This window comes from Rhinolophus sinicus, linkage group LG07 (genome assembly GCF_036562045.2).
Source record: "Rhinolophus sinicus isolate RSC01 linkage group LG07, ASM3656204v1, whole genome shotgun sequence".
In the NCBI taxonomy this organism is placed as follows: domain Eukaryota; kingdom Metazoa; phylum Chordata; class Mammalia; order Chiroptera; family Rhinolophidae; genus Rhinolophus; species Rhinolophus sinicus.
The window spans coordinates 25,380,574-25,403,392 of record NC_133757.1 but is presented as its reverse complement, the minus strand read 5'-3'; the positions used below and the strand labels follow the sequence as shown (position 1 = coordinate 25,403,392).

General features: G+C 36.7%; 1 protein-coding gene across 10 annotated transcripts in view; it reads left to right on the top strand.

The window, feature by feature from the left end:
* The window catches only part of R3HCC1L (R3H domain and coiled-coil containing 1 like), a 185,830-nt gene that overhangs the window by 43,210 nt on the left and 119,801 nt on the right, over window positions 1-22,819 (top strand). For 9 of the 10 annotated variants that reach the window (XM_074339240.1, XM_074339238.1, XM_074339235.1 and 6 more), the window contains 2 exons: window positions 6,112-7,907; window positions 17,541-17,716. In XM_074339240.1, coding sequence (XP_074195341.1) covers window positions 6,126-7,907; window positions 17,541-17,716 — 1,958 coding nt within the window. In that variant the 5' untranslated portion in view covers window positions 6,112-6,125. Of the gene's footprint in view, window positions 1-6,111; window positions 7,908-17,540; window positions 17,717-18,441; window positions 22,216-22,819 lie in introns of those variants that run through there. The other variant, XM_074339242.1, reaches the window with a different exon arrangement.

The window sequence follows — 22,819 nt, the reverse complement described above, 5'->3', positions numbered from 1 at the left end:
AACCAGGCAGTTGCCCTGACATTGGATACTCCATATTTTTCCCGATGGAAGTGCCACATTTATTATAAAATGGATTCCCACACAGATGTGGGCCCATTGTGGTGGGGGAGGGTATGTTTGTGTGCTTCATCTGTCACCTTGGGTTGAAACTCTGACTGTTGAAACTTGCATTCAGGATGTTTGCACTGGCATTTTAACACATGCTTTACACAAATGCCTTTCTATTGCATATTTCTGCAAGTCATTTGAAAGGATGTCAGGGTCAGAACTCAATGCATAGCTCATTTGAGACATTTCATTCTAAAAAATATGTCAGTTTAAACAAATGTAAGTTGAAAAATAGATATAAAATATATTGTCTAAACATTTCCCATAAAAAAATGTTTTCCTCCCATGCTCTCACATATGTTTATTAACATATATTAATTGATTATGCCTTGCTTCTTTCCCAAAGGAATTTGAGATGGCTTTAAAAAGGGACAGAGAGATAAATGTCACCAGACATCTGGGATGGATTAATCATTGTGTTTGAACACCAAACTTAATTCTGTGTTTTGTGGAAAAGAGCGGAAAGGGTCATGTTATGTTCTGTCTGTTAAAGGACCAATATAACTTACACATGCATTTCCCCTTCTTTTATAAATGGGACATGGAATAAGATGATTGTTACTTTCAACTTAAATTTGCGAAAGTTAGAAAATATTCTTCAGGTGTATCCACCAACTATGAAAGCTAAGAATTTAAATTGAGTTTTAATTTAGGGAATTTTACCTTCTGTGGTGAGCTAAGATAACTGGTTTACTTTTGCTTTCAGAAAATGCCAAGGATTGACTGGTAAGGGTGAAGTGACTTGCAGAGTAGGAAAATCATCATTTGCAACCATCATAATAAAGGTTGAATCAGATTAGGCTCATTAGTGGATGCAAAATCTGGGGGGACATTTTAATAAGGAGCAGGATATTTGTGTGCTTTTTAAGTGTTACCCTACAGACTGCTTATTAGTTACAAGGGAGAAAATACACAGTAATTATACAGCAGAGAAATTGAACAATACCTTGACCAAGTGATCAAAGTTCAGATCACCATTGAAGGGCAGATAGACGTCATGTGCCTCCAGATGTCATGCCCTAAAGACACATGACCACCTCTGTTTTGGCTGATAATATGTCGAATCATTAGGAAACGTCAGACAAACCTTAAATGAGGGATGTTCAGTTTAAAAGGGGGGAGGAGAGTTAGTCTTCCACAATATCATTGTCATAAAAGACAAAGTCTTCGGAAACTTTCTAGAATGTAGGAGGCTGAAGAGACATGGTAACTAAATGTATTACCTAATTCTAAACTGGATCCAGTGTTGGAGAGGGAAATATGCTACGTATAAAGGACTTTGCTGGGTTAAACTGACAAAATCGGAATACTTCTGTTAGATTTGATAAAAGCATCAGTGTTAAATTTGGTGACATTGATAACTTGCAATTATGTAAGACAATATACATATTCATAGGAAATATACTCTGAAGTATTTAGGGGTAAAGGGCCATGATGTCTGTATAATAATGTGTCCTCAAAAGTTACAGGAAAAAAAAAAATAGATGCGTGTGTGTGTGTGTGTGTGTGTGTGTGTGTGTGTGTAGGGGGAACACAAATGGTTGCACATGGTAAAGCAAATGGGATAAAATGTGAATAGTGGATAAATATGGGTAAAAGTTTACAGGTGCTCTTTGCAAGTATTTTTACTTTTATAATTTACATGTAAATTTGAAATTATTTCCAAATAAAGAGTCAAGACAAAATACATGATTTAGGTGTGACGCATTCTAATGAGGTAACAAAGTGATAGAGCTTAGAGAATTTGTTCTGGAAGACTGACGTTAACATGCCCATTCGACAGTTTCTCTCAAATAACAGATGTCTCAAGTGAGCTTTGGTAAGTACTGGATCAAATCAGTTCATGGTTGAATTATCCAGTGAGTGCCTTAAGTGCCAATATTTTCTGTTGTTGATTGAAGAGGGATCCATATGTTTTAGATACCAAATGTGGGCAAACAGCATTGACGTTCTGTTATGAAAATGTAAAAGCCTGATTTGTTTTGTGCTAGTTCACTAACTCATGAAGATGGGTCAAAGAGGTGCTTACAGGAAGTTGCTGATATTTTCTCTCAAGGAGAATTTGAAACTAGATACAGTTGGACAGGTGATCATGTATGATTTCGGTGTTCAGAAGTATAGTTAGAAAAAAATGATTTGGCCTACAGTGTTTTGAGGTGTATGGTCGCAGTTAACTGCTCACCATTGTAATGGATTTGAGTTTTTATTCTCTTTAGAAAATGTAATTTTGAACAGAATTATATGCTGTTGACTAACTAGTCCAGGATAAATTAGCTGCAAAATGCACCCCAAATAACTGATTCTACCCTCCAGTTAAGAAACAGATTGGATTGATGAAAGAACTTAGAACATTGTGGAATAGTTATTATAAAACTGTTTTGAGAGAGAAAAAGAAAATATCAGGTGCTATTAGTAAATACCTGGGTGGGAAATTTTTAATCCAAGATTAAAAATTGTGTATGACAGGTACCCCTTCTCCCAACATTAAAGGCCTACATTTGCAATATAAATTCATAAAAACACAACAAGGCTTTAAATGGCATAAAAACACAACAAGGCATTATCTTGAAAGTCCACAAGATGCTCCTTTTTTGTGCGTGTCTGAATTATTATGAAAGGATTGTCATAGCCAGTGGTATATTGGAGTATTTCCTACTGGCCTGAAAGATGATTGTTAAAATTTTAGGAATATTGTTAAATAACATAGCTTATTATTAGATAAATTACATTTACAAAAAGGTAATAAATGCTTAAAATTCATCACCTTGTGGTTATTTTATTATATATTACTATGATCTATGCTCTTGAAGTTATTTTGTGTGTGTTGTACCTTTATGCTTGAAACACTGTATCATGATGTGCTGCTGTATATATCTTTTCCCATCTCCATGTTCAGTGACATCACACGTAGCTTGAAATTATCCATGGTGGGAATATTTACACTGTAGAGTTTGGCAAATGCTATAAATCAGGGCTTGATTTATTGTTTATTGCTTGTCTACACGTCAAGTGATGGAGAAAATGCTAATAAAGCAAACTTAAAAGTGTCATGCCTTTAGCTAGTACTTTGTGCGTAGCTCAAGAAATTGAGGATATATTCTTTCCCTCAAAAATGATTAACCACTTTAGCAAAAAAGTCACATGTTTTACCTCATTGACATAAACAAAAGTATCACCCAGTAGTCCAAACTACACTTGGAAAGCCAGTTGCTAAACATTTATCAGCCCGCTGCGGGTCATCGCATAACTGAATTCAATGTTTTGGTAGGAAATAGACAATAGTATAAATGTATACTGTTATTCAGCTTTAGGAAATTGTATCATAACAATATGTGGATGTTAAGAGAAAAAGAAAGAATGAGTTTTAAAAGTCGTTAGCTGTAGCACATAACAATTTTAAATTTGAAGCCTTTGGTATATGTCTGTCGTAGATGAGATGTTGAATCATAGAATTTTGAGTTTGAGGAACGCTTAAAATTTGTCCAGACCAAGCTGCCTACAGGTGGAAATTCTTTCTCTGGTATCAGTCAGTCATCCAGAATGTATTTAAATTATTCTAGAAATAGTTTATTACCTGAAAATAACATTAGGGAACTCTAGAAGTAGAGTTTTTTTTAATTGAACTAACCTTTGTTTTCTTTTAATTTCTACCAGTTGGTTCTGGTACCGACTTCTAGAGAAATACAGAAGCATAGAAACATACCGTGTTTCCCTGAAAATAAGACCTAGCCAGATAATCAGCTCTAATGAGTCTTTTGGAGCAAAAATTAATATAAGATCTGGTCTTATTTTCCTAATATAAGACCAGGTCTTATATAGTATAATATAATACAATACAATACAATATAATTAATATAATATAATATAATATAATATAATATAATATAATATAATATATAATACTGGGTCTTATATTAATTTTTGCTTCAAAAGACGTATTAGAGCTGATTGTCTGGCTAGGTCTTATTTTCGGGGCAACAGGGTAGAAGAGAACATTTTTCTGTAGAGCAACCTTTCATGTATAAAGGTAGCTGGGATATTTCTGTTTAGACCTCTTTGGGCAAGAAGTACACCTTTAGTTCCTTTCACCATACATTGTGTGGTATGTTTTCTGGACAATTTAAGACTGTGTTGCCTTTTTAAACATCGACATCACAATCTTTTGGCTCTTACTGACTTTGTAGATGAGGTATAAGCCTTTAGAGCTTTTTTTGTGCAAATTGTACACAAGTCAGATCTACTGTGTTTGATTTTTTTTAACCCAGATCTTTGTATTTACTCATTCTTATGTCTTCATATTGCTTTCAGCACAGTATTGCAGATTGTAGAAATAATAATAAGTTTGTAATTTTATCATTTTTGGTATTTGTTAATCCTATCCATTTTGTGGTACAGATTTGATAAGCACTCAATATCTATTGTTTACATCCACGTTAATTAAAATGTTCAATTTCAAAGGGCTATGGGGACACAGTTCTCCTTTAAATAACCCTCTCAAATTTACTTCCACCCATCGTCATTACTTTTTGTTGTGAGTCTTCCTACTAGTTCTGTTAGGTGGCTCACATTTTACCATCTTATTATATTTACAGAAATTCGTCAGAATGTATTTTGACAGAGGCTTTGCTGAGATCAAGATATACTATGTCTATAGCATCCCCTCCAATGAAATATACTTTAGTACTTCTGTCCTGAAAAGTAGGCATTCTTGAAAAATCTTGGCATGGCTAAATGTTAAAGTCATATGCTTCCACAAATGGAAAGATAGATAGAAAATCCACGAAGACTAGTGGGCTAGATGATAAGTAAGACATCAGAAAAGAAAAGGGACAAGATCCCTAAGGACACTTGGTCAGGGCCAGGTATCTACCTGGGCTGAAAAGAAAACAGCCTGAAGGAGCAGAGCGTCTTCACTGAGGAAGTGTTCTGGATCAGGTGAAATTTTAGGGACCCGAGACACAGTGGATAGGATTCGTTAGCCTTTCTTTTCCTCGTACTATCTCTGTCCTTTGAAATGTATGTGGTGAAATATTAACAACGGGTGCTTGTGAGTGTGTATGGTTGTTTCTTTGCTATGTATATAGCACCTCCTTATTCTCTTTGCTCTGGACAAACTATCTACTTCACTTATTTTGAAGAATAACTCAGGATGAAATTGTCTAGTACCTTTTCTTCTATTTTGTAGATAGGAGATAGAAGTTTATTTAACCTTTGTGAAATTTCTCCTTGTTAAATTCCATTGAGCAACCATGGTGGAGGTTGTCAGGAAATTACTAGTGTGAGTTTTCTCATCACATTCCTTGGGCTCCACCCTCCTTCATCCTACCCAGGCCTGTTTTATTGCTGCTGGGAGGAAGAACATTTATAGTAGATCACTTGATTAAGTAGTAGTAATAGAATAATGACTTTCTCTCTCCCACTATCTATTTCTTTCCTAAAAATAATAGTTCAAAAGCAGCGTCTTCTAGAAAGCAGCCCCTGATTAGTCGTCTCATTTTCTAGCCCACATTTAAGTTATTCCCATGCAAGTTACTCTTAAAATCATATTTATGTACATATATTTATGTTGAGTAAATGTGTTTCAGGGGTCCTCTTTGAGTATACTCTTCTATGTGAATTCTGAGCTCCTAGAATATGGAGACAGTTGTGTTTTATGAGTACTTGATAGCTGAGAATCACTGTTATAATCTGTTTTAATTCAGCCTAAGACCAGACTACTTGTTTAAAAACTAGAGAGGACTTGGGAGGTAGAGGTAAAGGGTTTTGGAAATACGAAGAAAGAGGATATATGGATAACATTCATGGGTCATGAATTATTTTGGAATTTACTTTCATTAGTTGCTTACCTGATTGCATTAATTATTTTATGGCAGGTTTTCTTTCTTTTAACTTGAGGGTTTCTATAGGCTAGATTAGTAGGCCCTCTACCTACTCTTTAAAAATCTCTTGGTTCAATATATTGTAATTAGTTTCTGGTAATTAAATCATTCTCTTTTTTTGCAGATTGAGGTGGTGCCATGCAGCAAGAAGCAGCAAGATGCCGAGTTCGAGCCAGAAGGCCTGACATGGCACTTTATGTACCTAAAGCTCGGAGGGGTGTAGGACTTCTGAAGACAGGTGATGAGGAAAAAAGCTGTGTTCCACCTAACTGCATGGTGAAAGAGCAACAAAAAGCAGATTGTCTCTCCCAACAGGACAAACCTGAGGCTCAAAGACTAAGTATTACTTCTGATAAAAAAGAGTACAATCGTAGGGAAGGAAAGAAATCTTCAACAAAATTAAGAAAAGACACGTGCCTTCAAGAAAGAAATAAAGATCGGGTGTGTACTAAGAGGGGAGCCACAGAAACCAAAGAAGTAATAGCCCAAGGACATCAGCAAGGAGTCCTAAATCCTGAGGTTCTACCTAGTGTACCTTTACAAAGACATTTTAAACCAAAGACGGTGGAGTGTTTAGAAGTTGAAACCACAGCTGTAACAGGACGTGAGAAGTTGCTTCCAGCTCAGTCTTGTTCAGAAATCAGTGAGGCTCAGGTTCTAAACAAACCATTCCAACCTGTGGAATTCTGTGATTTAAGTAGGCACAAACTAAGTGGGGAAACATTTGAAGACAAAGATTTGGAAAGCAGAGTTGAAACTGATGCCAAGGTTGTAGAGATACAATCCCAGCTTCCTGGAGTTTGTAGTTCTGTTTTGAAACTTGAGAGTATGATTGCACCAGTAAAGCTAGGCTCTGATTCTGGACTTGTACAACAAGGCATGCAGACGTCAGGTGGAATGTTGACGCTCAGCAGTAGAAGCATCACCACTATTCCAGATGGTGTCACTGATCAAACTTGTGTAGACTTTGAAGCTGAGAATGGTGGTGACACAGCCAACAGTACAGATTTCATCTTGGATCAGAAAGGTATAGATTCCATTCCTGAGAAAATGGGTCACAGCTCTCATAAAATGACTATAGTCAACAAATTAGAGAGCATAAGTGACATTTTTGATCCAACAATGATTAGAGAATTTGAGGAGAATGACAGCACTGCTGGTGAGTTATGTGTAAAGTATGAACCTTCGGATACAGCTGTCCTTGTTCATGAAACAGATATAGGTAATGGGTCTAAGAGGAGAGATGACATTACAAATAAGGCAGGTGTGATGGACATTACACATGCTGTGTCTGATCAAAGCACTGGAGGCAGCCCTTGTGTAGTTGCAGTTAGAGTAGCTGAGGAGGCCTGTAGCAACACCAGGAGTTTCTCAAAATACTTAGAAATGAGTGGAGATACAGCCCATCTTCACGCAGCTAGAAGTGGAAATGACGCTGAAAATGTCAGCAACCTGACTGCTTGCTCAGACGTTTATGCTGAAAATGTTCCATCTAGTTTCATGGAGTCCATAGGAGAGTCTATAGAGAGCTTCTCAGATTGTGCTTCCTCCTCACCTATAAAGAAGATTGCTGGCAGTAATTGTAACACTTTCTTGGACTCTGAACTCAGTATGTTAAATGGGACCAAAGTACTTTCGGATGGTGCATTGGGCAATGATCTAGATTGTATTGGTGATATAACAGACGCATTGCATGAACTGAAAACTGCTGAAGAGTTCAAAACAAAAGAAGAAGGTGACTCAGAGAATATAGAATTTGGTATATCCTTTCCTGATATAGAATCAGTATCTATGGAGACATCCATGGAACTGAAAGCAACTGAAACTTCTCACATGGAGGGAAGTGCTGCTCCTGAGGAGAGCTGGGAGTCCATGTTTAATGATGATGGTGACTGCCTGGACCCACGTCTTCTGCAGGAGGTATGTTTAATGGAAATTGCTTGATGCTTAGATAATTTATAGATTTATAGAACCTGGGATTTGGGGGGTAATTTTGTTAGGTATTCGTATACATTCACTCATATTACATCCAATGTAAGGGTTCCTGCAGTAACCACTAGGATTGTATTATTATAGATTGAGAAAAGAATATCTGGTAGAGCTTTAAAAAATAAAACATACAGAATTGAACTGTATCTATAGTAGCCAAGTCCTGCGAGATCTTAATTGAATAAAAATGCATTTAATGGAGTCTGGCTATCTTGAGGCAGTAAAGAGGGAAACCTCTTCAAAAGGGCTTTTCTGTATTGACAAGATGTATTTTACATAGGCCTGTTTGAGGGAAGGAGAAGAATTTGTGGTTGTTCATACTTAATTTTCCAGTAGATATTCAAATGTCATTAGACACTGTAGAGGGAAAGAAGTACAGAAAGGAAGGGTAAAATAAAGGAAGGCATGATTATATTTTAAGGAGTTTATGGTGAGTAAAATGAAAGAATTAGTAATTATTGAGTCTCTATAGAAAATATAAGTGAATGATGACATGTTGGCTAGTTCATAAATGCAGAATGTGAGATTTTTGAGGGCATCTTAGACATTATTTGGTTCAGTCTTCATTTTCTTAATTTAGACATTCACTCTATCCAACATTTGAATTCCTTACCATAAGTAAGAATCATTGGTTTTAAATAGTAGAACCGCTCCCTCTTTCATTCCTTATAGTGGGTTCACATAACCTTTGCCTGGAAGGGAAAAAAATGATTTTCCTGTAAAATCGCCAGTTTCATAAATGAGGAAATTGAAGCTTATTGGTCATAACCTTTGGGAAAGGCAGAATCAGGATGATAGTTGAATTCCGTCTTAATCCAGTGTTGATGTTCTTGCTACAAGACCATTTCCTCACCGATAAAATAGTTTTGTTTGAGTGATTCCAAAGAGCCTTTTAAATACTAAATGATGAGTCTTCTGTTTCTTAGAATTAAACCAGAAGTATAGAAAAAGGATCACATGGGTGTGAAAGGGACGCACGAGACTGAAGAGGGCAGCCTGGTGGTGAGAACGGCCTTTCCAATACCGAGCAGTTCCTCCCCACACTTAGGTGCTTGCGTGCACACCTGTACCACAGCTAGCACTTCTTATCAGGAAGCACTGTGTCCTGACCATTCCTTAGAAAGAAACACAGAGCAGAAAGTATCTATAAAGGGGTATCCCTGAATCCCTTGAAATTGCATGATAATTTTTACATGGATGTGCAGTTTTTCATAGCTTTCATCAGATTCTGAAAGGCGATGGTTCCCCTTGTATGGTGTGTATATTTACAAGTACATTTATAAGATTGTATGTTTATAAGTTTTTCAAGTGATTCTGATGCACGTAAAGTGAGAGCCACTGCTCACAGGTAATACACAGACTTCAATGGATATCAGAAAGTGAGTGTGGTAACTAGAAATGGCTGTCAGCCCATAGCTAGAAAGAAAAACACCGTTCAGCAGAGGTTTTAAACTCAAATTGGGTTAAGACATTATTAATAATGGGGGAAGTTAGGTGAATATAGAAAAGTTATTAAGGATCCAAGCAGTGGAAGGAGGCCTTCGTCTGAGAAAGGAAGCAGTGTTCATCGGAGCTGGCAGAAGGACGACCTGAGGGAGTAGCAAGCACAGGTGCGCACAGGAGGGAGAACAGCTTGATGCAAACGAAGGCCATGGCACACGGCTTTTTACACGTGTTAGGACTCAGCAAATATTCATTGAATGGATGTAGGCGGTAGGGCCGAGTTGAGGCTGTCTTCCTTTTTAGGGTGGCTTCCAGGCACTTGCAAAACATCAGTGCAGCTGGAACTTGGGTTCTGTGTAGCAGCTCAGGGATGTAGCTTCTGTACTGAGGGGACAGGGGATTCAGGTGGGCAACTCTTTTTCAGGTCTTAACACCGTTTAGAAGAGGTGCAAAAGAATTCAGGGAACTACTCAGTATTTTGAGGATCATAGTAAGTACTATGGGCAAAGAGGACACTGGCATGAGCGAAAGCTGGGACCGTAGGAAACGAGTCTGCAGTGTCTTACGCTGCAGCCAGCCAGGGCCGAGGTGCTGTGTTTGGACATCTTGGCTGCTTGGTAGAGAGTGGGCCTGTGTTGAGCTATGAGGATGGAGGAGAGCAGGAAAGGAGATGGACTGAGAATGCCGCGTGGGTCCAACTTGAAATTTTGGTCTCCTGCGCTGTAGGTTTTAGAAGCTGTAGTAATAATCATGTTATTAAAAGAGATCACAAATCCAATAACATTAATAGTCCTTTGGTGACTATTACTCTTAATTTATTATTTATATTGCTCCAAACATACTTTATTAAAGGCTAAATCAGAGTGTCTGCCTACCTTGAAAACATTCCAAAGCCAAAGATTTTTGGCTCTTTTCCCAGCTGGCCTGTTTGTTGACAATGGCTAGATATATGGCGGTATGTCTAATACTTCTAATAGGCAGAGAGGTATGCTGTAGAGCAGGGTGTGGCAGCCATTGGCATGTGAAGCAGTTTCCTGTGACATTTGAACCTCTAAAACTGCCTGAGGAGGGTAGAGAGCATAGCTAGGTCATTACTGAGCTCCCAGAAATGCAACTCTTGATGAGTCTCTAAGATCACAATTTCCTAAAGCCATGGCGTGGTATGGATGCTTAAATCGGTAATTTATAGACAAAAGGATGTTGGCTTGACTTCTTTTAACCCTCTGAGAGCTTGGTGCAAGAACACAGGAATTACCGTGTTTCCCTGAAAATAAGACCTAGCTGGACAATTGGCTCTAGTGCGTCTTTTGGAGCAAAAATTAATATAAGGCCAGGTCTTATTTAATATATTAATATTAATATATTAATAACATTAATATATTAATAATAACATAATGTAAGACCGGGTCTTATTTTACTATAATATAAGACCAGGCCTTATATTAATTTTTGCTCCAAAAGACGCATTAGAACTGATTGTCCGGCTAGGTCTTATTTTCGAGGAAACACGGTATTATTATCTAGATAAAACCTCATAGCCCGTTTCCTCTACTGAATAGCAATCTTACTGGTGGGATACCAGCAATATAACATTGATGTTGACGGACACTGGCATCTGGTCCCTTCACTGGCCTTGATTTCAGTTTGTAGATAGGGACAAATAATTAGGTAAGATTTTCCTGTTATAACAATGTACAACCATGGAAAAGAGAAGCGCCGAGGAACACACCGCCCATTCCCTCTGTGTGTGCTAACTCATGCTCATATACTCTCTCTGTCTCCCTATAGTCTTTTGCAAAAATGCTCTTCATTTTTAAATAGAAAACTCAAAGTTGAAAGGAAAAATTCATAATCCAGCCACCAAAAACAAATTATATGAAAGTACAAAGGGAGGAAAGTCCTTCATATCCCACCCCCAGGGACCTCATTAATAATTGGTAACCCATCACTTTGCAGTTACATAGCAAATATGGAGCACTTAGAGTTTGCCACACGAAATTGCAAATAGTTAGGTCTATACTGTTGTTATCACTAGTATGGTAAAGGCACTGTGCTACATGGCAGCTTTCCTCCCTGTTCTAAAGCTGCTTTTATTTTATTTGGAGAGACAGAATGTAACCTGTAGACAGTCACTTCACAGTCTGAAGGATAATTAATATAAAGCAACCATATAATTTGATTGTCTAATGAGTAATGAGTAGACAATGGCTTCAAAAGAGGATTTGATCCCTGAGGGCTAAACTGGTTGATACCATTTCGTGTTGGTGAGGCCGTAGAATTAGACAAGCCATTATAATACCCGCTTCCACTGGATTGTTCTATGCTCCTAATTTATATTTTCTACTTCTATTTTTTTCTAATAAATGTAAATAACTTTATTTTTTTGAGCAGTTCTAGGTACACACAAAAAAATTGAGAGAAAAGTATAGAGTTTCCATACACTCCCTCATTCTTCTATTGCTATTTTAATTTTTCACAGTATCTTTTGTTATTAGTTCCAGCTCATTTTAGCAGACTTGTATTTACTATTTTTATTTAAATGTCTGAATTAGCATGTTTTTGGCTGTCTAAGTGGAGATTTATGGACCCACCTTCCAGATGGTATATATCTTCAGGCAGTTGCTTGGGATATCCAGTGAAGAATCCATTGAATTATGTGCTCTGTGGATTGTTCAGTCCTGTAGTGGATGGTGACTAGATCTCTGGTTCACATAGAAAGAGGGAACATTAAGTAGATTCCATTGTTCATAGTTTGTTTTTTTGAACCCAGTAACTCCTAAAATTAAAAATCTCCCTTCTGAGTTCTGTTAGATCTGTTATATAACGCTTTTTTTCCCCTCTAAATCTGCATTCAAACCAACAGCATTTTAGTTTCTGAATCCTTTTCAGAACTAAAGAAAGCTGTAAACATTTCTGGGCCTATATTGTCAGTAAAAGGAGTGATTCTTGTTGAAGCTTCAGCGACTCCTGGTGAGCCTGTGTCCCAGGGGTGCTTTTACTTCCGTGAGCGCCTGAGATGTCGGGTGTGCAGTATGGTTGGGGGCAGTGACAGGACTCATCACGCTCATTCGTTTCACTCATTCCCTGTTTAGTGACAGTAGCAGGGACGGGAAATGGTAGGGTTGGCCAAGAGGGTCCGAGTGCACACCCTGCCCTCGTCAGGAAGAAAAACAGGCAACAGCTATGTCCCCAAATTAGAAATGTATTTGTGTTAAAAATCTTGGTTAAAGATAGAAACATATATTTTGGGACAGTTACATCTCACCCACAGTTTGATTTGAATCAATTTAATAATTTATATCAGAAATTACTTCTAAGCATACTGGGTACTCTGTTGCTAGCCTTTGGGAAGGATCGCTAAGGAGGAAAAGACAGACCCAGCTATAAGCCTGACTGCTGGGCCAACTGTGTAAATATATTTAAATTCCGACTTTTTTGTTGTGATGAATTTGGGGTTGGGGTATGGAGAGGTGTAAGTTCGCAATAAGGCCGAGGTTTGGGACAGAGGAAGTGTAAGTGCTGATCAGCAGCCTTGCACAGAAGGTCTTTTGTGTGAATTGACCAAAAGCGGAGATTGGTGAGGCACAGCCAGGCAGATGCCCAGGCGTACTAGACGTTAGGCTTCAAGCACAACGACTGTATTTCTGATCCTCCAGAGGATGGGTCATACTGTTATACTTGCTGCCTGCAATGAGGTTGGCTCGTTTCCTAAACCAGTGGATCTGACTCTGCAGTTTGAAGGTCAGAAGTACGTATCTATTGCTGTTGCTGAGTGGGACAGATAGGCAAGGACTAATTCATACTCTACAGTAATAAACAAGGGATACTTTGGATGTGGGAGAACAGGCCTGGATGTGATGCAGGATTTTAGGTAGCGAAAGGGAACATAGGAAAAAGTGGATCAGGGACTAGAGAAATCAAGAAGTGGAATGGCAATCAATACTAAGTTTGCAGTTTTTTGTAGGTCCAGAGGACCATTGTTGTCAGTGACTATCATAGCAGTGCCTGAGTTAAGCTGTCACGGTTAGTTTGGGAAATTCAAACCTGTAGCATCACCGTGTTTGACTTAGTTTTACTATTTCAGGCCAGCCTAGTCTTACCTTTCTACTTCATCAGTGGTATCTCTCCATCTAGTCTTTCCAATCTTGCAGGGGAAGAGGAAATACAGATGTCGCCCTGCCTTCTCAGTCTTCCTCTTGACTGTAAATTTAACCTACCACCGTTCTTTCACTGTTCGGTGGATCTATTTAACATCTTCCCAAGAATGCCAACATCAGCCTGCCGTGTTAACCTGTCCATCCTCTCCGAATGGGAGCCAGGTCCATGTTGGATATTCACTCGGGCCCCTGCCCTGCCCCTGCCGTTACATTACTTTCAGGGGAGAGAACTGGATCTCACAAATTTATCCTCTGGCACTGGGGTCAGTAAATTATCATCTGAACCAATTGTTGGAGCACTCTACGTTTCATTATTGTAACTTGCTTTTTTATTTCCTTTTTCCCTTCTCCTTTTCTGCTTGCATGTCCACTTCCCCCTTTCTTCTCTTTTACTGTGCCTTAATCCAAGGCTATGACCATGGCTTTCTCACATTGATGGTAATCGGTATTGAGATGTTGCTGATAGCTAGTCTAGAGAAATCTTTAGATGGCACCTTGCATGACATTCCACCCATTCAGTTTTACAACATTTTTTGAAGCCAGAGTTTGTGTTTTTGGCCTTGGTTTCTTGATAAGGTTAATGGAAGCATAGCCTATAAATATAGATATAGATATAAAATATGTGATATATATGTATATATATGTATGTATGTATACACAGAGGGTGCCAAAAAGGTGTGTATACATTTTAAGAAAGGAAAACTATATTAAAATTGTAATATTCAATATATACCGATAACAAAAGATGAATACAAGTCACGTTTGACTTCTGCAATTACAAGAGGTGCTCAAAGTGGTTACTTACCATCAGCGTCCAGACATTTCTGATGATGGCGAACTACTGCTTGAGCAGTGTTGACCAAACTGTCCACTTGCATCCATTTTTGGCATGCCCGGTGTGTGTGTGTGTGTGTGTGTGTGCAAAATTTTATTTGCAGATAGGGAATACCAGACAGATTATTTAGTTTTATGCTAATGTATAGAATGTTAGAGTTTAAACGTCTGAATTTATCCTTTAACTGTTGAAAAGGACTTAGGCCTAAAGCAGCATAGAAGAGGCTGGAAGCTATAATGGTGTATATTAAACACTGCAGTATTATCTTTTTAGGGAACTCTTTTTGGATGCTTTTGGATTTAGGACATGTGAAATTTAAAAAGACTTAAAACACTTTCTATTTTTTAAATAAACAGTGTTATTTCCCTATCTGCAAAGATGGAGAGTTAAATGGATAAAACATTTTAACATTCTATCTTTTGCTTTATTCACATTACCATAGACCAACATGAAAAATTCTTGATTGTTAATCTCTATTTTCTGCGGTATTGGAATACCTTAGATAGAATCAAATCCAGATAATCTAAAAACTTTATTTTTTTGTTTATAGCTTAATCCTGTTCCCCAATCAAATCTTTTAACTTATCAAGGTTTATAGTAAATAATAAAAATTTAAATTGATTTTCTTCGATGGAAAGGGAGTCAATAAGCAGTTAAGTAGCCACAAGATAACAGTGGAAGAGAAAAATAGAACTGAAGTGCTTGAATAACCTAACCTACATAATTGAGAATTGACTATATGGGTTAATTCTATAAATAATTACGGTACGTAGACATGGTGACATTTGAAGCTACTGAGGTAACGTTACACCACCAACTTGTGGTCACATCTCAGTTGTCCTTGCTCGTGTAACCCCCTCATGCTGCCCCATATTTAAATTGGTTCTAGCTATATAGTTTAAAGTTGTTATGTTTAATTTTATTTAAGTGAATGTACACAGAAAAATGTTCTTATTCCTGCCTTCCAAGATCGGAGCTAGGATTATATCACAGCCCTTGAATTTTAAGGACTAAAACTTGAATTGTTTAGGAGACAGAACTATACAAGTTTTTTTTAAAAAGAATGGTAGCATTGAGAGGGACCTATGACATAATGTAGCCGAGCCCTCTCGCTTTATAAGTAAGGTAACCAAGGCCCAGAAAAGTTATTTACCTCGTTAAGGTTAGTGCCAGCATTGGCATCAGAATCTGAGTCTCCGGTTTCATTGAATTGAAAATGCCATTGATTGTGAAATAAATACATAATTATTTCATGTTATCACTAAGAAAGACAAAATTGAAACTTTCACACAGTGCTTACCCTTTAGAATTTTTATTTTATACATATTGAAAGAACTCTTTTAGACTTCATTAGACAATTTTTTAAATCATGTATCATTTCTTACACAAGGAAAATGTAGGTGAAATAAATTGGTTAAGGTTTCCCTAAAACTTTGTATTTACAGTCCAACTCTTTCTTATAACTTCTTGACTCAGTCATTGATCTTGATGCCTTTCCATCCTGTATCAGCTCTGTGCCACCAAGAACTTTGAAGATGCAGCATTTCTTAAAAGAATACATAAAAGAAGCAAAAATCATTGTTTTGGATTCTTAAGCCACCTTTGCACTTACATAGAGCTATTCTTATATCTGGGATTTTCTTCCACATTGCTAACCACCCTTTCTGCAAGTTTTGGTACTGGTACTTCATGCTCATGCATGTGTAGGCAAGCAGTGCCTGACTGTAAAATACATCCTGATGTCAGAGATGTTATTAATAAAATGTGAAAAAACATGTGTCTTAGAATTGATGAAATTTGGTATATATCCAACTGCTAAGTGTTATGATATAGTAGTGTAGGGTAAGGAGAAACCACCACATTTGAATCAATAGGGAAAGTGTCAAGAGGAGATAAAGATTGAAAGGTCTTAAAGGAGCGAAAGGATCAGGAGCAGACAAAACATTCCAGGCTGTGAGAACAGCTTGTAGAAAATGCAGAATGTTCCCAGATTTAGGTCCTAAAGTTGTGATTGAATACTTAGGTGCCAGGCAGTATACTAAACACTTAATACATTTAATCCACATAGCTATCTATGAGGTGTAAGTGCTATTCCATATTTTTTTAGATGTAAAACTGAAGCTTAGTGGAGAAAAAGAACTAGAGACACAGTAATAAATAAACACTTTTGTTGATTTTACTTAAATCACCTTTCCCCTTTACTCCCTCCCAAATAAAATTCTTGAATCCATTTTTCACTTCTTCAAGGGATATATCCTTGGCATTGCAAGTTCTCATTTCCTCATTTCATGGGAAAAGAGGCACAGTATAAAAGGCAGGGCTTGAAGGGATCTGGTTGGACTTTTGATTAACAGAGAAGATACTCTTGGGTCTGAAGGCTTTGGGTGGTCGGTCAGTACTAGCATCTAGGTTTTATAACAGGTGAATGACAAAATGGCTTTGCTGCCACTTTCCATTTTTCCCTTTCTGCTTCCAATGTGAAATAGCCTTTAGTTTTTTTCATAGGATAGTGGAATTTTAAGTATTGTTCATTACTATTAATTCCTTTACTAACCTGCCATGTGGGAATTCCTTTAGATAGCTCTCATGCTACCTAAATATAATTATGTATATCACTTAAATTGTTTTAACTACATTTTAACTACATCCAACAAAAGGTAGACTAACAAAGTGTTTTCATTTTTAAAAATTTTGATTTGTTTTTATTCTCTTCCAAAAAAGAAGCTATGAGATGAGTCTAATCAATAAGCTCACATAAAACACACAAGTTATTAATTCATCTCTTCAGCTATTTTCTGAAATTCATTTTCCAAGATGTGCCATTATGTGTAGCTCACCACATTAATCATTCTGCATTTTCTCACACACTGGTTGAGAGAGGCAAGTTAACGTTCACGCATTGCCCGTCTTTGCTAGAATTTCAATACCTTCTCAAGTATTCCACATGTATAAAATAAACTGAGTGATAGAATCCTGGTTATTATTGTATTTCTGAGCAGTATTAATACAGGGACAATGATAAAGGTTAAGGAGTAGGAACATGGAGACGAGGAGGATTGTTTATGGGAGGATATTTTATGATGCTCTGGGCTTGATGTAACAGCCACTTTTATGCTTTCTCCTCCTTAGTTGTCCGGGAATATGAAGAATAGAGAAAGCATCCAGGAACCTAGATTTGATTATTACAACAACGAAGTTCCTGATATTGACCTCAGTGATTGTGAATTCCCACATGTCATTGAAATTTATGACTTCCCCCAAGAATTTCGCACTGAAGACCTCCTGCGGGTTTTCTGCAGTTATCAGTAAGTATTTGCAAATGGTTGGGGATACTAGGGAAAGTGGGATGAATTTTTCTTAAAATGTCTTCTGAAAAGTCATCTCTTTTGTTTTCCTATCGCCTGTTTACTTTAGCATCGAGTTTGTTTATTGTCTTTTCCAAGACCATTAGAAATATTCTGTTTCAAATGACTCTTTTTGTAAGTTTCTTAAAAATGCCAAATAGTCTTTCTGGACTCCATTTTTGCATTTTGGAAGAACGATATCAATGATGACTTCTAAATCTGTTTTCATTGTGCATTTAGTCCATTTATATTTATTGTAATTATTGATATACAGTTAACCCTTGAACAAGGTAGCAGGTAGGGGCACCGACCAACCCACCCAATCAATAATCTGCACATAACTTTTGAGTCTCCAAAAACTTATCTATAATAGCCTACTGTTGACTGGAAGCCTTACCAATAACATAAACAGGCTATTCATTCATACACATTTTGTATGTTGTATATATTATAAACTGTATTTTTACAGTAAATAACCTAGAGAAACCTACTAAGAAAATCATAAGGAAGAGACAATACATTTACAGTACTGTAATTATAGTATTAGTTTTTTAAAAAATCCGTCTATAAGTGGACCTGCACAGTTCAAAGGTCAGTCATATTTGGATGTATGCTTGCCATCATTTTTTGTGTGTTTACTTGTCCCATCTTTTTCTCTTCTTCCTGCCTTCTTTTGGATTGATGAGGTATTTTTTTCTCAATCCATTTGTTTTGGGAAATGATACTGTTTTTATTTTTTGTTATTTACTTTAGAAATTAAAAAATGCATGCTTACCAATGGCTAAAGTTAATGGTTTTACATTCTGTCCAAACACTGTAAAGGCTTTTAGCTCCATTCCCCAATTCCATTCTTCACCTCTTTCCACCCCAATTTATATGCTGTTGTGATTGAACATTTTGATTCTTTTACATTTTTTCTTTTTTTCCTTTTGAGCTCCATTTGATGTTACTGTTTTATGTTCAGCATTCAGATTTACCCACTTTCTTTGTTTTTGTTTATACCTTCTCATATCTAATACCTTCCATCTGAAATCTTTTTCCTTCTGGATGGAGCATATTATTTAACATTTAATTTAATAACAACAGTCTGCTGGTAACAAACTCAGTTGGTTTTGTTGTTGTTTTTAATGGCTTTATTTCAACTTCATTCTTGAAAGACATTTTTGCTGGATATAGAATTCTAGGCTGGCAGTTATTTTTCTCTCAGAAACTTGAAGATATTCTTCTGTCTCATCCTTTGTGGAGGATGAGAAGTCAGCTGAATGTAATCTCCTTACGGTTTTCTCTTTGTCTTTGGTATTCGACATTTTCAGTATGATGTGGGTTTGTGTTTCTTTTTATTCTTCTTGAGATGGTTTCAGCTTCTTAAATCAATGAATTAATGCTTTTCATTGGTTTTGGAGAACACTCAGACATTATCTCTTCAAATATTACCTCTGTGCCAATTTCTCTTTCTTTCACCTTCTCTAAAATGCCAATTAAATGTACATTAGACTTCTCACTTAATTCTCATGGCACCTCTCCTTCATATTTTCCATCTCTTTGTCTGTTACATTTGGAATAATTTCTTTAGCTCTAGTTACCAGTTCACTAATTTTTTCTTCAGTTGTGTTTAATTTGCTGTTAAATCTGTCCATTGAATTTTCAACTTTAATTTTATTATGTTTTTTTATTTTTCAAAGTTCTCTATTATATCTTTTCCAAATCTGCATGGCCATTTTTCAGTTTCTTGTTTTCTCCAAATATTTTCAAGATTGAAAAAATTTCTTTAAGTATATTAAACATAGACCCCCCTATAGTTTTTGTCTGGTAGTTCCTTTACCTGAACTCTTTTTTCTCACTCATAGTGCTTTGCTTTTTAGGAGGTTTATTTATTTATTTATTTTTAGTTGTTTTTTTTTACTGTGAGCACCCATTTTCCTTGGAATTATATTTATGAGAATTGAGGCCTGCAATAAAAGAAGAGGATTTCTCCTGAAGAGATTTGTTTTTTCTGCCAAGGCACCAAGGGCACTAACAGTCCAGGAGCACTGTAAATTAGATTATTGATTTGAGGTTATTCTGACCACTCAGATAGAAATAATCAAGTGGAGAATGATAAAAAATGATTGTTACATGTCTCAACTAGTTTATTTTAACAACACTTAATAAATGTCCATTCACTTGCCAGTCTCTGATGTGGTGCCAGACCTCTTTTTTTTTTTTTTTTTTTTTTTAGGTTATTGGTCTGTTGATAGAAGAGTTCTCATATGTCACTGTCCTAATATGTTACTGTGACTTCTAGTTTCATTTATATAACGTGGAATAAGAACTTTACCTACCTTCAGAATCATCCGAGTGCATACTGCTTATGGGGTGAAATGTTTTCTATGTCTTTTATGGCTGTTTTGCCCAAGCATAATTGATAGTGATTCTTGGGTTTTTTAAGTGACTTCACCGTTCTCTAGTCTTCCAAAGTATTCAACTAACTTTTTATAGACACAACAACTCTTCTATTTCACACAGATATGTCATTGGTTTAATTTTACTCAAATTATGTAATGAGTATAAATTAAAACTGATATAAGTGGGTTTGAAAACAATTGCATTGACTATTGGTATGCATATCATTCCTAAATACATAGGAGACGGTAAAAGTGTCAGAAGTATACCTCTGTATCTCTAGCTTATAAGAAAAAATAAGCTTTAGGAATAAAGAAATAGTCCAGGAAGAAAGTTATTAAAAGATTTTTAGGGTCTGAAACAAAGTCACTTTAATGCTCCACTCTTTATGTTAAAAATTTAATTTTAAAATTCAATCCCTGTACCTCTTGAATTTGTAAGATTTTTATATCATTAGGAGATAGCTCCAACTTTTTCTTAAAGGGCCAGATAGTAAATATTTTAGGCAGCTCTGCCATTGTTGCACAAAAGCAGCCATAGACAATTTGTAAACAAATTAGCATGGCTGTATCCAGTGAAACTTTATGTGCAAAAACAAGTATCCTGTTTCTGTGAAGTTCTAGAACAGGCAAAACTAGCTAGCAGCCATGTACCTCGCTTATATTTGGTTGGTGGGAGCATCCGTTCTATAAAAGAAAGAAAGGGTGGCTGGATGCTGGAGAACAGTTAACAGTGTCTTCCATAAGCCTTATTCTAAATATATAGTGGAGGTGGTCAGCCAGTCTCATTCATACAGTTATGTTAAGACCCAGTATCGAGCCTATTCCATATAAAATGCATAACAGATTTTAGAAAGTTGTCAATGAGATTAAATCACAAATTGGAACTACCTTAGATTGTCATTAATAATGATGACTTTTAAAACCAAGAATCAGTTTTGTTGATGTCTAGACTTTCTTGAAGATTTGTTAATTCTTATGAATTATTTATTAACTTCTCTTTGATTTGTTTCTTCTTAATCTTGCCTGTAAGATCATGTTTTAAAATCAAATCCAGAAACATTCTCAAAAGAGAAGCATTTTAAAGGATTATAAATTCCAAAGTATAAAAGACCCTCCAGAACCCATCTAGGTCTTTTTCTATCCTTTTTGTAAACTATCTTATGATACAGATTTCTACTATTGAATTTTTTCTCAGTCTCCAACCCCTGTGGTCACTTTATGTCATGGTCAAACTTACCCTTACATTCAGGAAATTCTCTAACCTTCAAAGCTTCCTTTATTCCTTTTTCCCTCAAAGGAATTTTTTCTTGACTGGTTGTTAAAGAGGGAAAATATTTTAGCACTTGTCTTTTTATTTTTTTCCTTTGTAGTACTTTATAAAAATAAAGAAAAGGTCATGGTGCAAAAGCCTAGAATAATGTCTGTGAGTCAAATACTACAGTCAACTTCGTGTTTTAATCACAATCTTCATTAAAATGAATAATCTTCCTGATGACTATTGCTGTTAATAATAATAAACGAGTGCCCTTCCTTTGCTAAATGCCCACTGAGTGCTCAACACCACGCTCTTTGCCTTGTCGTGGATGATCTCATTTCCATTTTTACAACAACTCTGGGAGGAAGTACTATGCCCATTTCTACAGATCAGCAGACCTAGCTCAAGAGAGGTTACATCCGCCCCAAGGACTCACGGCAGGTGGCAGAACCTGAGTCCATTTATATCTGTCCCTCCAACCCTGAGCTCTTTCCTAGTACTGTACTGAGTCTGTGAGCAGTTTTAAGCTCCTAGCTAAAACGCCACCTGTGATGTCATCATGCTGCTAGTCCTGTGCTCACTAGCATAGCTCTGCTCCGAAATGAAGGTGTTCGTTAGTACTTCAGGGGTCATTCTTTTGATTCTTTATAATTTGGTTTGATATTTCTCTTGATTTCTTTTATCCTGAATTTTCCTGGCTTTGGCACATTTCTTTCGTATTTTCCCTTTCTACTTTGCTTCTATAAGAAGTAAGGAAGAATGGGTCAGCCTCTCTGATTACAGTTGTCCCCTCTCTCCATTACTTTATATCTATATCTATATATATATATATATATATCTATCTATATATACACATACATATATATATGTGTGGGTTTTTTTTTTGCTTTGAATGACCTGTATCCTTCTCCTCTGGCTCTCTGTCTCTCTGTGTCTGTCCTTGAGCCTACATATGAAAGACGGACAATTAAGTTTGCGAACTTTCCACTGTGCGCTTACATGGTGGAAAGTTCGCGAACTTAGTTGTCGGACCTTTCGTCTGCGTTAAATCCAAGTGACCGTCCCTGCCGACCTGCTCCTGTAACACTCTTCTGCCCTCCTCTGCATCCTCTTTCTACCTCTTCTTGTTTTGTGCCCATGAGACTGTCTCTTGGAAATAGTGTGTTAAATCCTTTACCTCCCCAGAGGGACCTGTGAGGATTAATTAGTTGATGTCTATAAAATGGCTGGGAAAATAAAATGCTACCAAGTAGTTCTTTATGACAGTATTATTGCTTTTAAAACTCAGTGGCTTCTTCTGTCCTCCGAGCTGTTTTTTTGTGTCATTATCCCCATTCCACCTGTGCGCTCGTTGGGTGTTTCTCATCATGCAGTGCTTTATGAGACACTATTTTAAAGATGTTTCATAGAAGTAAATTTTAAGAA